The sequence below is a fragment of the Lacerta agilis genome, chromosome 15 (genome assembly GCF_009819535.1).
Source record: "Lacerta agilis isolate rLacAgi1 chromosome 15, rLacAgi1.pri, whole genome shotgun sequence".
NCBI lineage: Eukaryota > Metazoa > Chordata > Lepidosauria > Squamata > Lacertidae > Lacerta > Lacerta agilis.
This window is the reverse complement of record NC_046326.1, coordinates 1,243,060-1,257,847: the sequence shown is the minus strand read 5'-3', so window position 1 is coordinate 1,257,847 and position 14,788 is coordinate 1,243,060. Positions and strand designations below refer to the sequence as shown.

General features: G+C 46.8%; 1 protein-coding gene across 2 annotated transcripts in view; it reads right to left on the bottom strand.

The window, feature by feature from the left end:
• Nucleotides 1-14,788, bottom strand: part of BMP1 (bone morphogenetic protein 1) — a 155,839-nt gene that overhangs the window by 20,057 nt on the left and 120,994 nt on the right. For both annotated transcript variants that reach the window (XM_033171950.1, XM_033171949.1), the window contains exons 9-15: nt 14,163-14,265; nt 11,603-11,719; nt 8,931-9,076; nt 7,382-7,577; nt 4,949-5,074; nt 4,082-4,242; nt 2,872-3,052 (exon numbers count right to left, since the gene is read on the bottom strand). In XM_033171950.1, the coding sequence (XP_033027841.1) occupies nt 2,872-3,052; nt 4,082-4,242; nt 4,949-5,074; nt 7,382-7,577; nt 8,931-9,076; nt 11,603-11,719; nt 14,163-14,265 (1,030 nt within the window). The remainder of the gene's footprint in view (nt 1-2,871; nt 3,053-4,081; nt 4,243-4,948; nt 5,075-7,381; nt 7,578-8,930; nt 9,077-11,602; nt 11,720-14,162; nt 14,266-14,788) is intronic.

The following is a 14,788-nucleotide window of genomic DNA, read 5'->3' as shown; positions in this document are numbered from 1 at the left end:
AGCATAAAAGGCAGTATCTGAGTTAAGGGGGCTTTTAAAAGGGTTGCACTTGGCACTATCAGCCTTGGGAATTACAATGTCTTCCCTCAAAATCTCTCCCCCCGCAACTCTGCTCTTTTCCTGCTTTATAATTTAACCACTTTGCAAGGGCTTTCATAAAGGCAGCAAGTGGTGTTATTTAATACACATCAGCTCAGTCTTTGTAGCAACATATGATGTTAATGGGCCATCCATAGGATTGAGGCTGAGGCTAATTGTGTTCAGGCCAAGACAAAAAACACATTTTCACACACGAGAGAATGTCTGGATGGGCTTTTCAAAAGCCAAACTACATGTGATGTTAAATGCATCTTTGTGTCCAAGGTGCAGTATTTTACAAATTCAATTTGCATTGGGCATGTGTGTGGGGGGGGGGCCCTGATAAATGAATGGGATAAGAGCAGGCATGGAGGGGGAGTTTAACTGCTTCCTCCCCTGTTGTGGTCCTGAAGAAAATTCTTCCTCTGAGCCTGCTATTTGCACCAGCAGAAAATCCCCCATCAGCACCACGAAGGGAGTTTCCTGCAAAGCAAATTCTGCTGAACTTCCATTCATTTCAATGGGGACTGCAAGGAACTCCCTTTGAAATGTATGGTCACAGCAGTTTAATGTGAGATGGCACAGGCAGGGATCGTGTGGGTGCCCCATTACACTTGGTATGAATGAGGAGCAATTAAGAAAGGAAAGAACCCAGCCCCAGTGGTGGCCTCTCCTCTGCATGTAACAACTACAGAAAGACTAGCACAACAAGCCTCAATGAGGCCAGAACGAAAGCAGGTGCAGCCGGATGCAGGAGAATCTTCTTTTGGTCTGCCCCAAGTGTGAAGGAAACTACAGGTGTGCTGGCAATTATAACCCTGTTCAGGTATTATACTCACAAGGAATATGCACGCAGGTAAGAGCACCCCAACCTCCACACTCCCCCCATCCTGTCACCTCCATGAGTTAGGTGGGTCATTTGGCAGGGGTGCTCCAGTTATGGGGTGCCCAGAACCTACATGAATAACCTTTCTGTATTGGGCGAAGACCTTTTCATTCTCCCAGACCTTTTAGAACTATGTTTCCCCCCATGGAACAGATTACTTCTGCAGCTGAATTTTAAATGTTGTTGTGTTGCTTGTGTTGGTTTTCAGGCTGAAGTCTGAAGTGATGGTTTTCAATGTTTTCAATGTATATTGCCTGACTCTGTGTGAACTGCCCCAGGGGACATTGTTGATTTGGCAGTCAGCAGATGTTTTAAAGGAAGAACTAAATAGGCTCCTGCATGATGTAGAACCATAGACAATCAGGATTCTTCACCATTTGGGAGCCTAAATGAGCACAGGATGCCCTCCCCATAGATGGGTGATAGAGGGGCAGATCCCATGCATGCATCCCCACTCACACACTCTAATTCCTTGTGGGTAGAAGGTCTGAGAAGAGGTTACATCACTGGGGCTGCATGAAAAATGGGTGTCCTAATGGCCCTTCAGCAGAGGAACATGAATTCAGCGATTTTGCTTTCTCTTGCTCCTAAGGGATCTTTCAATTACTGGGAGTATAGCAGTCATGGTATTCTGATTGACAACATACTGGGTATGTTAACTCCCTCCTAATTCAGAAGCCTATTTACTAGGGATTACAACTCCGGACATACCAAATAAAATTAGGAACTTCTTTTTATATTCCTCTGCTGCTGTGAGAATCTTGGTGGCTTCATACTGGAAGTGTGATAAACCTCCCAGTAAACAAGAATGGCTTTTCAAGACTGCAGAATATATTGAGCTGGCTTTCTTATCAGAAAAAAAAAGAAAATCCGAGAAGCAACTTTGTTGAAGAGTGGAATAGCTTTTTATGTTATTTAAAGAAGAGGTGCGACTTGAACGTGGTTTGCGCATTGGAATAACTCTTGTAGAATAATCTTAAAACAACAGAGATAAAATAATTTATAATATTGAAGGTGTCATAGATTAATTTTATATTAGATGGTTTCTGAGTTAAGATTGTCTCATGTAGTTATCCCATATTGAATCAATGGAGAGTTGGATTAGGGAAGTCAATATCTATATAAAACTAAGTTCTTTTTCTGTGATTAATGGAATTATGAAATCGAAGTTAACAACTGCATTCTTTGCATTTTTTTATTCTCTATCTTATTTTGCTTGTGTTAAGTAATAGAATTTTAAGCACATAATGAAGAATTTATGACGATGTTAAGAACTTTGTAATTTTTTAAATGGAATGTTATGTTGTGTTTTTGTTTGTTTGTTAATATTGAATAAATAAATTTAAAAAAAAACTCCCTCCTAATTCAAATGCTCGGGAAGTATACACACAAAGAAGAGGAACAGCACCATTTGGACATGTCTACACAGTGCCCAAAAGAGAAGGAAAAAGGTTATCAGGATGGTTAGGCAAGACTCGTGTTTGTGTGCCTGAAAAGAAGTGGAATACCTCACTGTGTAGACAGAATACTTTGCTGGTTTAAAATACAGATTTCTGAAATGTGGAGTACTTAAGGGACTCAGTATGCATTGGGGGCAGGTCGTCATATGCTCAGCTGGTGCAAAGTGGAATATTAAGTCTCCTAGGACCAAGGAAGATTCACACCCAGTTCAAGAGCGGGGATCAACACTATTCCTGGTGAATTCCTTCCCCATGCCTTCTTCCAGTGGGGTCTGCCAACAGAGCTAAGTGCAGAGCAATCCTTTAAAGAATCCCAGAGTGCTCCTGTTGGGAGAGATCAGGGACTGCACCCTCTAAGCACAGGTAAGTGTATAAAAGGGGTTAGTTGCTGGAATGAGGGAAGTAGCCAAAATATATCCATGCTTTTGGTGCACCAAGCGGCTCTACCTGAGAAGAAATGAGCTTTGAAACCCTTCTTGGAGACAGTGTTGTCGGACTTGAACTCAATGCGCATGTTGTTGTACTGGGAGGTGATCACATCAGGCTTTTCCGCCCCACAAAACTTGCCATGTAGTTTGGCCTCAGAAGTGAGGCCACTGCGCACTTCTACAAAGTCATACTTGCAGACCTGTGGAAAAGGCAGAAACAGGTGATTCCCTATAGTTACGGGAGGTGGGCGAGAGGCCAGAAGAAAGTGTCTGTGGATCTTCTATGCAGCCCACAGTATTTTGACACCCGAGGTTAAAATATACTCCCTCCAGCCCCAAGCACAGAAAGACAGCCTTTGATGTCCATGAGCCATGTTCCCTTGGTACAGGGATGTTTTACATTGTTTAGGAGTGGAAGGATGAGAAGGGCTCCCCCCTCGTGCATTTATATCTGTAGAAAACAAAGGGACACAACAATATTTTCTTAATATTTCTAAGAAGACCCCTGGCTGCATCCGACTGCCTATCTGGGTCAGCATCCTGTTTTCCACTGTTAGCCAGATTCTTCTGGGAAGCTCACCAACAGGGCATGAGGACAGCAGACCTTCCATGCGATTGCACCCCCGGCAGTTGACATTCCGTGTTTGCTTTCTCTGAACAAGGAGGTTCACGTAACCATTATGGCTGATAGCCCCCCAAAGACCTTTCCTCCTCCATAAACTCCTCTAATCCTCTTTCAAATCCATCTAACACAGCAGCCATCACCACAACTCCAGGCAGTAAAGTCAATTTACTTATGTGTTTACTGAATAATATTTTGTCAGTACTGATTCTAGTGTTAATCAGTTTCACTGGGTGACCCTGAGTTCTGCTATGAAGGGAGAGGGAGAGATGTTTCTCTGTACCCACCTTCCCCCTCCACCCCTGCCACTCATTCCTTCTCAATGCCTCCCCTGAAATACTAACTCAGGTAGCACAACCTTCATACAGGTACCAACTGCAGCATGGATCAGTGCCTTTGGGGTGGCTGCTCCAAGGCTGCAGAATAATTTTCCTCGGGGGTGTTAGAATACACCTCACCTCTGACCCTCATAAGGTGGTGTAGAGGCCAAGACCCTCTTCACTTCCCAATCCCAGGTGATGCAAGGGAGCTGGATACACTCCTAAGGGGTGTGACAGCCCAAAGGGTTAGCGAAGGAAGTTCTGCTTAAAGCCAGGCACTCACTCACATCATTGCCCTCTGTCTCAAAGAAGTCAAACTGCAGGGATATACGGTACTGGGTGGGTGCCACCAGCTGCCAGATGCAGTTCTTGTTGGGCGGGTATTCCTTTGGCCACCCAGGGCTTGTGATGGAGCCATTGAGTTTGGTGAGGAATCCGCCACAGGCAGCTGCAGGACAGAAAACCCAACAGGTCAATCATGGTGGACATATGGCTCTCACATCCCAAGCTATCACCCCATGGGCACCGTGTGGAACTCTGTTGTGCTACAAAGGGTGTGCAATCAACCTCCTGCCTTAATCGATTTGGGAACTATATATATTTAAGGACTGCCTTCTTTCATAAGGGCCCTTGGAATTGTTCTGTTCAACATCTGAGGCCTCCTCTGAATGCCATTCCAATATGAGGTTTGCAGGTCATCTGCTAGGAGCACAGCTCACTGGATAGTGGCACTGACTCTGTGAAATTCACTCCCTGCAGAGGTTATGCCAGTTCCCAACACTTTACTCCTTTAGGCACTTAGCTAAGGCCTGGCTGTTTCAGAAGGCTGTTGGCCAACATGAATTATTTTTACACTTCCAGGTAACCAACACAATAAGGGCTAGTATTGCACTGTTGGTTGCTGCTGTTTGAGGCTACGATAAGGTAAGTGGTGGTTGTTGTTTTAATTCAGGAGTTACTTTGGCTGTTTGTATACTTGCAAATATGTGCTTTGCTTTTGCTGTTTTATTGATTTTATGTTGTGAGCCACTTTCATGTTAAAGAGAAGCAGCATATAAATTCTTCAATAAAATGATTTCTGCCATGGCCTCGTAGCGTCAACTAGGAGGAGGAGGTTCTCTGTGGTGGAGAGGTCCCGCTCCTCCAATACTCACCCTCACACCTGCGCTTGTCTGAGGCCAACTCATAGCCAGGGTCACAGGCGCACTTGTAGCTGCCCAGAGTGTTGACGCAGCGCTGCTCACAGCCTCCATTGTTGGGCCTGGAACACTCGTCCACTTCTAGGGAGACAACAGCAGAGAAGTCCCAGGGTGCTGGGTGTCTATTTGGTGCCCACTTTGGGGTCAAAGAACCATACAACTGTAGGGTTGGAAGGGACCTAGAGCATCACCTAGTCCAACCCCCTGCAATGAATCCCTCCATCTAATTCTGTTCTTCTGTTAAACTCCAGGAGGAGTTTCTACCTTGCTTCTTTTTCATATCATGCCCTCAAAGAGATAACTATCAAAACGAGAGAGAGAGAGAGAGAGAGAGAGAGAGAGAGAGAGAGAGAGAGAGAGAGAGAGACTAAACTACCAGTCCTGCAAAGGAGAAAGGGAGGAAGATGAGAAGTCTTGGTAGTCTTTTGATTTAATATGGGATTTAAAAATGCTCTACATAAATAGTGCTGGTTTCCTCAGCTCAGCAAAATACACATTTTCCTTTGCGAAGCCAGAACAGGAACACACCAACCACATGGAATGCCTTCTGAGCAAAATGCAAGGTCAGCCTTCCCCAACCTGGTGCCCTTCAGATGTGGGGCTAAGGCAAGTTATAATAATAATAATAATAATAATAATAATAATAATAATAATAATAATAATTTATTATTTATACCCCGCCCATCTGGCCGGGTCTCCCCAGCCACTCTGGGCGGCCTCCAACAAATATCAAAATACAATACAGAGTCACAAATTAAAAACTTCCCTAAACAGGGCTGCCTTTAGGTGTTTTCTGAATGTCAGGTAGTTGTTTATTCCCTTGACTTCTGACGGGAGGGCGTTCCACAGGGCGGGCGCCACTACCGAGAAGGCCCTCTGCCTGGTTCCCTGCAGCTTTGCTTCTCGCAGTGAGGGAACTGCCAGAAGGCCCTCGGCGCTGGATCTCAGTGTCCAGGCTGAATGATGGGGGTGGAGACGCTCCTTCAGGTATACAGGACCAAGGCCGTTTAGGGCTTTAAAGGTCAACACCAACACTTTGAATTGTGCTCGGAAACGTACTGGGAGCCAATGCAGATCTCTCAGGACCGGTGTTATGTGGTCCCGGCGGCCACTCCCAGTCACCAGTCTAGCTGCCGCATTCTGGATTAATTGCAGTTTCCGGGTCACCTTCAAAGGTAGCCCCACGTAGAGCGCATTGCAGTAGTCCAAGCGGGAGATAACCAGAGCATGCACCACTCTGACAAGACAGTCTGCGGGCAGGTAGGGTCTCAGCCTGCGTACCAGATGGAGCTGATAGACAGCCGCCCTGGACACAGAATTAACCTGCGCTTCCATGGACAGCTGTGAGTCCAAAATGACTCCCAGGCTGCGCACCTGGTCCTTCAGGGGCACAGTTACCCCATTCAGGACCAGGGAGTCCCCCACACCCGCCCGCCTCCTGTCCCCCCAAAACAGTACTTCTGTCTTGTCAGGATTCAACCTCAATCTGTTAGCCGCCATCCATCCTCCAACAGCCTCCAGGCACTCACACAGGACCTTCACCGCCTTCACTGGTTCTGATTTAAAAGAGAGGTAGAGCTGGGTGTCATCTGCATATTGATGAACACCCAACCCAAACCCCCTGATGATCTCTCCCAGCAGCTTCATATAGATATTAAAAAGCATGGGGGAGAGGACAGAACCCTGAGGCACCCCACAAGTGAGAGCCCAGGGGTCTGAACACTCATCCCCCACCACCACTTTCTGAACACGGCCCAGGAGGAAAGAGCGGAACCACTGTATAACAGTGCCCCCAGCTCCCAACCCCTCTAGCCGGTCCAGAAGGATGTTATGGTCGATGGTGTCAAAGGCCGCTGAGAGATCCAGCAGAACCAGGAAACAGCTCTCACCTTTGTCCCTAGCCCGCCGGAGATCATCAACCAGCGCGACCAAGGCAGTTTCAGTCCCATGATGAGGCCTGAATCCTGATTGGAAGGGATCCAAATGGTCCGCATCTTCCAGGCGTGCTTGGAGTTGTTCAGCAACCACCCGCTCAATCACCTTGCCCAAGAATGGTAAATTTGAGACTGGGCGATAGTTGGCCATATTGGCCGGGTCTAGAGATGTTTTTTTAAGAAGCGGTTTAATGACCGCCTCTTGTTGCAAGTTGCACTCCAAAACATCCAGAAGGCAGCATGTGAATCTTTCAGGAGCACTTTGCTTTAAGATCAAGATCAGAGGGCTGAACAAGCTGATCCTTTGGATCCAAGCAAGCACATAGAAAGTGGCCTTTTTTCAGCTGGATAAGCACAGATGCTCAGCCCACAGAAATCTGCTCCCCATCCCACAGAAAACTGATGCTGATGTACAACACCGTTGCTTCCTAGGGGAAGGAATAGGGAGGGGTACCTTTGAAGAAACTGACAGCAAAGCCAGCCTTGTTGATGGACCCATCTGACACAAACTTCATCCACAACTTGTTGGAGGTGCTCTTAATGTCATCGGGCTTATCATAACCGCAGTACCTCCCTATCAGATTGCCTGTCTCTGTGTTACCATCTCGGATCTCCAGGTAGTCGTAAGCACAGCTATCGTGGCGTTCAATCTATGGGAATGAGGGGGAAATGCAGGATTAGGGAACATTTCGTGCAGTCTTAGCCAGGATACACAGTGCGTGGGGCTGCCAGAATTGACTCTTGCAGGTCGTCTCTTTCACAAGCGGTGGTGGTGGGCAGATCCACAAGCCCTCAAGAAAGAATAACAGATTCCCAAACTCAGAAGGGACACTTGCTCTCCCCTCATGGTGCAAAGGTCCACTTCAAACAACCCACCTTGACAGCCTTACTCACTCTTCCACCATCACTGGACCCTGTCTTACTCTCTGCTACTCACTGGACTCAGCTATACAGCTGCAAATAAAATGTTTTAAGTGCATTATACAAATGTGACACTAGATGGCGATGGTGAGCTATGGCAAATTCAATTCCCCCCCAAAACGTTTTTTAAAAAAGCATTTTCATAGTGTTTTTTATGTGTGTGTAGATTCCACCATTGCCCATCCTTCCTGCCCTGCTTCCATCTTCTCTCTGCTTGTCCAGCCTAATGTAGATTTTAAGTCCTGAGGGAGCAGGCTGCCCTTCTCTTGTTCCATGTGCCTTGCATGCTGCTGCCATGAGATAACAAGTAACAATAATGAGTAAGTTGTCAGTGGGTAGAATGCCTTGGTTGCCATGTCTAGACCCATAAGGGATAATAAGGGAATCCCATGATATGCTACTTTTATGTGTGTAGGGAATTTGAAAAATACTGTAAATAAATAGACAAACAGTGGAACACGTGACCCACCCCACCTTGCAGTCTTGAGAGGTACAGTCCCATGTGCTTTTTGTGACTGTGTAAATAAGCTCTGAGTGGGCCCAAGCTGAGAATGTGACAGGAATGAGGTTTTGGTTTTCCGGATCCTAGCCTGTTGACTTGACTCATGTTGTTTTCAAATGTGGATGCAACTCAGGCACTGAGATCCTAGAAAAGGCTAAAGGCTGTAGCAGACATGGCATCAAAGTTGTCTTGGCACTTAACATGCACATAATTTTAAAAAATGCAAGTAGCAGCTGTGGGGTGGGGGTGGGGCTGATTAAAGGGAACCATTTTCATCAGGACCACAACAGTAGAAGACAGGGTGAGATTTCCTTTCCCTACCTGCTGGCAACTATGATCATTATCACACATACACCCCAGCAGACACTATCTGCATTTTCAAAAATATGCATATTAAACACACACACACACACACACACACACACACACACACACACTGAGAGAGTTATTCCCCCCCCTTTCTGCCTGTCTTGTGGAATGGGAGAACTGCAGGTCCTTTTTATGGTACAATATAGCACTGGTGATCTACTGCGAAGGCAACCCAGATGCTGGTAGTTGCTTGTGGCAACGCCTTTGGTACCTCAAATGACAGGAAAGAAAGCCCCACGTGGTATCCTTCAGAGACAGTAATCTTCCAAACACACAATTTATTGGGCCGGTAGTCGTCGGGATAGTTGGGAGACTGGATGTGCCCATTGTCTTTCTTCACATCTCCCCCACAGATGGCTGGAAGAAGAACATGAAGGTATGAGAAAGGCATCCCCTTTCTTGGCAAAGGGCACCTCTGGGGATGACACTCCAGAGCAAGAAGCTCACCACCAACTAATGCAGGGAAAGCCCACCTGGCTGCCTTTAATGCAACAAAAGAAACTTCCCCCATGAATGCCACACAGAGACCAACAAAAAGTTGAGCTGGGGAGATGGACTGTGCAAGCTGCTTTCCTTGGTGGGTAGAAAACCTGACAGATTTATTTAAATCTGAGGTCCCCGACATGGGGCACATGGGAACTGCACTTGGTTCCTTAAAAAGAAAGAGTAATGCAGGACTGGTTGGAAAGTAAAGTGTAGCCTCTTCTCTCCCTTTCCCAGACTGGCTGTTGGCCCCATGATGGTCCAGAGGCATTTTTCATAGAAAGGGAAAGAGGCAGGGCGAGGGAGGGGGAGCCCTGTGCTTTGTCTAGCAACCTCCCACTGAAACTCACAAGAATGACCAAAGGGAGCCTGTTGCTGCCTGCTGGGTTTGGGGGACAGGGAGGCCAAGGGGAGGAGGTGTCTTTTTTGGTTGTGTGTGTGTGTGTGTGTGTGAGAGAGAGAGAGAGAGAGAGAGAGAGAGAGAGAGAGATTTTACTGCCTTCTTGTGTTTGGTGGGAGGTGTCTTGTTGGTTTTCTTTCTTCTTCTTTTTTAGGTGTAGGTGTGTATTTTGCCCACCTGCTTTTGTGTGTTTTGGCTACTTCTTTTTGTTTTGCTGATTTTATTTTGAGTTGTGCAGTCTTTTTGTTTATCACTAAATCACAAAATATATCAAAATGGTTTACATTAAAAAGATAAAAAGCATACAATGAAAGCATAAAATAAAACAATTTAAAAGCTAAAAAGCTAAAAGCAAGCATCAACAAATCATTCTGGGATGGGTATTCGTGCCTGCATAGACTTGGAGGAATAAAGAAGTTTTCAGCAGATCTTTAGAAGTTGGCACAGAAGCCACCTGCTTTCATGTGGTTTGTGTGTGTGTGTCTGTCTGTTTTGCTCATGTTTTGTTTATATCGGCTGTTTGTGCTTTGTCATTTAGGATATTTGTGTGTGTTTCTCTGAGCAACACCAGTTTTCCTTCTGTGAAATACAGTGGTGCCTCGCAAGACGAAATTAATTCGTTCCGCAAGTCTTTTCGTCTTGCGGAAATTTCGTCTTGCGAAGCACGGTTTCCCATAGGAATGCATTGAAATTTAAACAATGCGTTCCTATGGGGAAAAAGTCCGAGCCTCCTGCCGGCAAGCGGGGAGAGCGAGCGGCAGAGCCAGCAGCAGAGCAATCGGTGAGCGGGGAGAGCAAACAGGGAGCGCAGGGGGAAGCCAGGAAAGCAAGCGGGGACACGATCCACAGCGGGGGAAGCCAGGAAAGCAAGCGGGGAGCAGGATCCACGGCGGGAGAAGCCAGGGGAGCAAGCAGGGAACGCAGGGGGAAGCCAGAAAAGCAAGCGGGGACACGATCCACAGCGGGGGAAGCCAGGAAAGCAAGCGGGGAGCAGGATCCACGGCGGGAGAAGCCAGGGGAGCAAGCAGGGAACGCAGGGGGAAGCCAGAAAAGCAAGCGGGGATCGCGATCGCAGTGGGGGGAGCAAGGAAAGCAAGCGGGGAGCGCAGGGGGGAGCGCGATGAGGAGCAGGGAGGGCCTCGAAGCCCTCTCCACCACCGCCGCCAGCCTCCTGCAGGCTGAGCAGGTCTCCTCCGGGCGACGAGGTGCAAAGGGTCGTGGCCACCCGCCTGCAGCGGGGCAGAGAAGTAGCCCTGGCCGGAGTCTCCACGGGCTGAGGAGCCTCGGCCATGGTGGGAAACGAAGTAGGCAGCGGCGACGGAGAAGGAGAGGCAGTTGTGTCTTCCCTCGCTCGCCGCTTGCTCTCCCCAAGCCACAGCCAAGAAGGGCGTCGAGAGCGGTGAGTGAGCGGCGGCAGCAGGAGAAAGCTGGGTGTGGGGAGCAGGGGCCGCAGTAAGGGAGAAGCCGAGGCTAAAATGGCGCCGGACCTACCTCCTCCCTCCCGGAGTGGTGAGTGTTCTGGGGTTTGCGGGGAGCCGAGGGCAGGCTCGGGAGCCGAGGGCAGGCTCGGCTGCTCCACCTTGGAACTTGTGAGCCTCGGCGGTGGGAGGAGGCAAGCTGCCGCTTCCGGTTCCCGCCGCCGCTGCCGCTCTCCTTGCAGCAGCAGGTTCCGGCTTTTTCTTAAAGTGGTACCGCGCAAGACGATTCGTTTTGCGAGTCACGGCCATTAAAAAATTCGTTTTGTGAATCACCTAAAAAATCGAAAAACCCTTTCGTCTAGCGGGTTTTTCGTCTTGCGAGGCATTCGTCTTGTGAGGTACCACTGTAGTCCCAAGACACTTTCTCAGATTTCCAAACATGCCCCTAGCTTGTCTGTCAGCTAGGAAAAATATCATTCTGGTTTCCAGGGTTTTTCTAGCTCTTCCCAGGCTCTCTTCCCAAATTTAACCTCTACCCCTCCCTACCCTGACTCTGCCAGGTGGAAGAAGAGAAGACAATACCTTCATAAACAGCAAAGAATCCTTTTCCCACCCAGTTGCTGCTGCTGCTGAATTCTATCCAGAGGCGGCTGTCTGTAGAGTAGATGGGCTCTGGTAGTTTGTTCCCACAAAACCTACCTGGAGAAAAACCACAGGCTTCCTTGGGTATGTTGCTTGCACCTCTGTTGCCATACCATTGTATTATTTATATGCTGCCCATCAGACTGAGTTGCCCCAGTCACTCTGGGCAGCTTCCAACAAAATATTAAAAACACAATAAAACATGAAGCATGCACATGCCACAAGGTGAACAGAGCAGGAAATAAGGAGATAAGGTATGTCGACACATCAGGAATGGGAAAAGATCATTAAAGGAAGATTAGCTACCCAGTCCTAACCTCTGTTCCCACCCCATTGCCAAATGTGTAAAATTCTTTGATAACTTGGATCTTGGAAGCAGAAGAAAAACAGAAAAGGTATAAAAGCTTATATACACATATATGTAACTTTAATTGCATAATTTATTGTGAATCTGAAATCGTACAAGAAAGGATTAAAAGGCTGGAAAACAGTGGAAATGCAGAAGAAAATGGATTCTAAAGGAGTCTTATATCTGCCCATAATAGAAACAGAGGTTTGGTTGTTAAAGTTATGCCAGTTTATAATGTAAATTAGACACACTTCTGGTGAACAGTTGCACCACTGGGCAGATTGCCCAGGAAAGAAATAGATTTTACATCAAATGCTGCCTTTAGATCAAGATGAAGTTCCCTTTTAAATGACAAAGTGCAGCCACATCTGATCTAAGGGCCTTTGCTGTGAGCAAACTGGCTGGTTTATTAATCACAGACCACCAACACATATCTGCCTCCATCATTTTAAAATAGTATGCCCAAACTACAGTTCCTGTAACCAGGTAGTCCTTTACAGCAGAGTAAAACTGCTCTCAGGTAAAGAAGGAACAAAGTGCAGTGCTTTTCATTCACCCTTGGTTGAATTTAACACACTCTCCAAAGGGCCCTGGATATGGCCAGTGATGAATGAGCTGATAATGATTCTAAGGGAAGTACAATTACTCATCATAAGTGAGTGTATTGGGTGCTGCTACACAAGTATGGCAGCACACAGGGAGAAAAGGAAACGGTTTTGTTCTCCTGCCCCTGCCTGTGCGGAGTTTCTAATATTTCTCTCTGCACTGCAAAGAAGAAAGAAATTATGCCTGCAAACATGAAACCCCCTAAGGCCTGCCCCTGACAAATCAAACCAATCATCAATCTGGCCTTATAAACTGGAAGGTCAGGAGTTCCCAGCGTGCACAGTGGGAGGATGGCGGACCGTAACATCTCTGGTATCTATCACGAGTTAATTTGGCGGCTGCGATGGGAGTAAGCAGCCCCCCGAACCTCCCCGGGATGACGGGGAGGGCTGCCTTTGCCCGCGGTACCCCTCAATCCACTTTGGGTCCTTCGGGACCGAGTGGGGGGGTCTGGGCACATAGGGCTCGTCCTAGATACAGCTCCTGGAGCTGGCCCCGTTCGTGCACGTCCCCTAGAATTGGATATATAAATTTGGTTAAAGATTTTGGGCATGTCTCGGACAAGGGATTAGGAAGAATGTCGCCAACTGCAGCCCTGAGTGATTAAGAATGAAAACTGGAAGAAGACGTGGACTTTACATTGGTATGTGAAGGAGGGAAAAGAAGGGGGGGTAAGCTCTGGAATCTCCGTTTGTTTTGCCTCAATATCTACTTAACACGGGCGAAACCTCCCCCAGAAAATCCACTTTCGCAGGCAAATGGCAAGTGGACTTTAAAGACTGAATGTAAATTAGATTGGAAATTACAAGAAATAAACTGTATGGAGTTGAAATAAGACTTGGACTGATTTAATAGTAATGGAGGATCCTCGGCTGGTAGTGACGCAGCAAGAATTAATTGTGGATTGTTGACGAGAACTTGTGGAGCTGAACACCACTTCAAAGCGAGAAGCCAGCCTTGACGGACGATTGATAGTGGAATTTACGAGGTGTCTGGCTCTCCTGGAAAGGAGTGGAGGAAGGCACGCAGGGTTGGGGGAGATTGCTGTGTCGCAGTTTGATTTACAAGCTTGATTTATAAGAAGACGAGGATAAGATGGCGCCGGCTGAAATGTGATATTTGGAGGAGGATGGCTTTATCCATACAGAGACATTACTTATTATAATCGTGTCTGCTTGCTGGCATTTATCAGAGGCTGTGAAGATACTGGATTTTGAAAGCAACTGGAAGAGATTAGAAAAGCGCTCCGGAGTCCGAGACATGGGGAACTCACAAATTAAAAAAAATTGGCATAATTGGAATTGTTATAATTGGAATTGTATAATTATTTTGGATTGTAATTTGATTGGTAATTGGAAATATATATTGGAAAATCAATAAATATGATTTTAAAAAATAAAAATAAACTGGAAGGTCAGTTAGCAAGTATTTCACAGGATGTCAGACAAGTTGGACATGGAAAAGTCTTCCAACGGCAACATATAGGCCTCCATATGACCTAGCTACATGCCATGGCTTGGCCACCAATATATTCCCAATGGTTACCTCGCAGGCTGGCCTTCCTCCAGAATCCATCTCTCACCTCCACGTAGTCATACCAGCACAGCCGACTTCGGTACAGATCCATGGATGTAAAGTTCAGAATGATCTGAGAAGCAAGCAGAGGTTACACCCTGAATAAGAAGCAGGTACAAAACATTACTTCAAAATTACCCACCACCCTTCTGAGTAATACACCTCACCACCCTCTCACTATATATAAGGGTTTGGTGACTTCTGTTTCAGTGTATCTGAAGAAGTGTGCATGCACATGAAAGCTCATACCAAGAACAAACTTAGTTGGTCTCTAAGGTGCTACTGGAAGAAATTTTTGTATTCCCCTGGGAGAGACACAGTGGCTTGGGTGCAGTTCCTCCGCCACTGACAACAGGAAAGGGATAATAGCCTGATGCATCTGGCTTCCATTGTTGGACGCAGGATAAGGACCAGATGGGCCTTGTCCAATTCAGTTGCTCTTATTCCTGAAGCAGCCATATTTATGTTTTATATAATATACAGCTGTGAGGAAAAGTAAGTATTTTTACACCATGCTTCAACCACAAAATGCTTCCAGAGTGGCTTACAAATATCAGCAAGAGGGCAGATGATCATAATAAAAAAACCTTAAATGC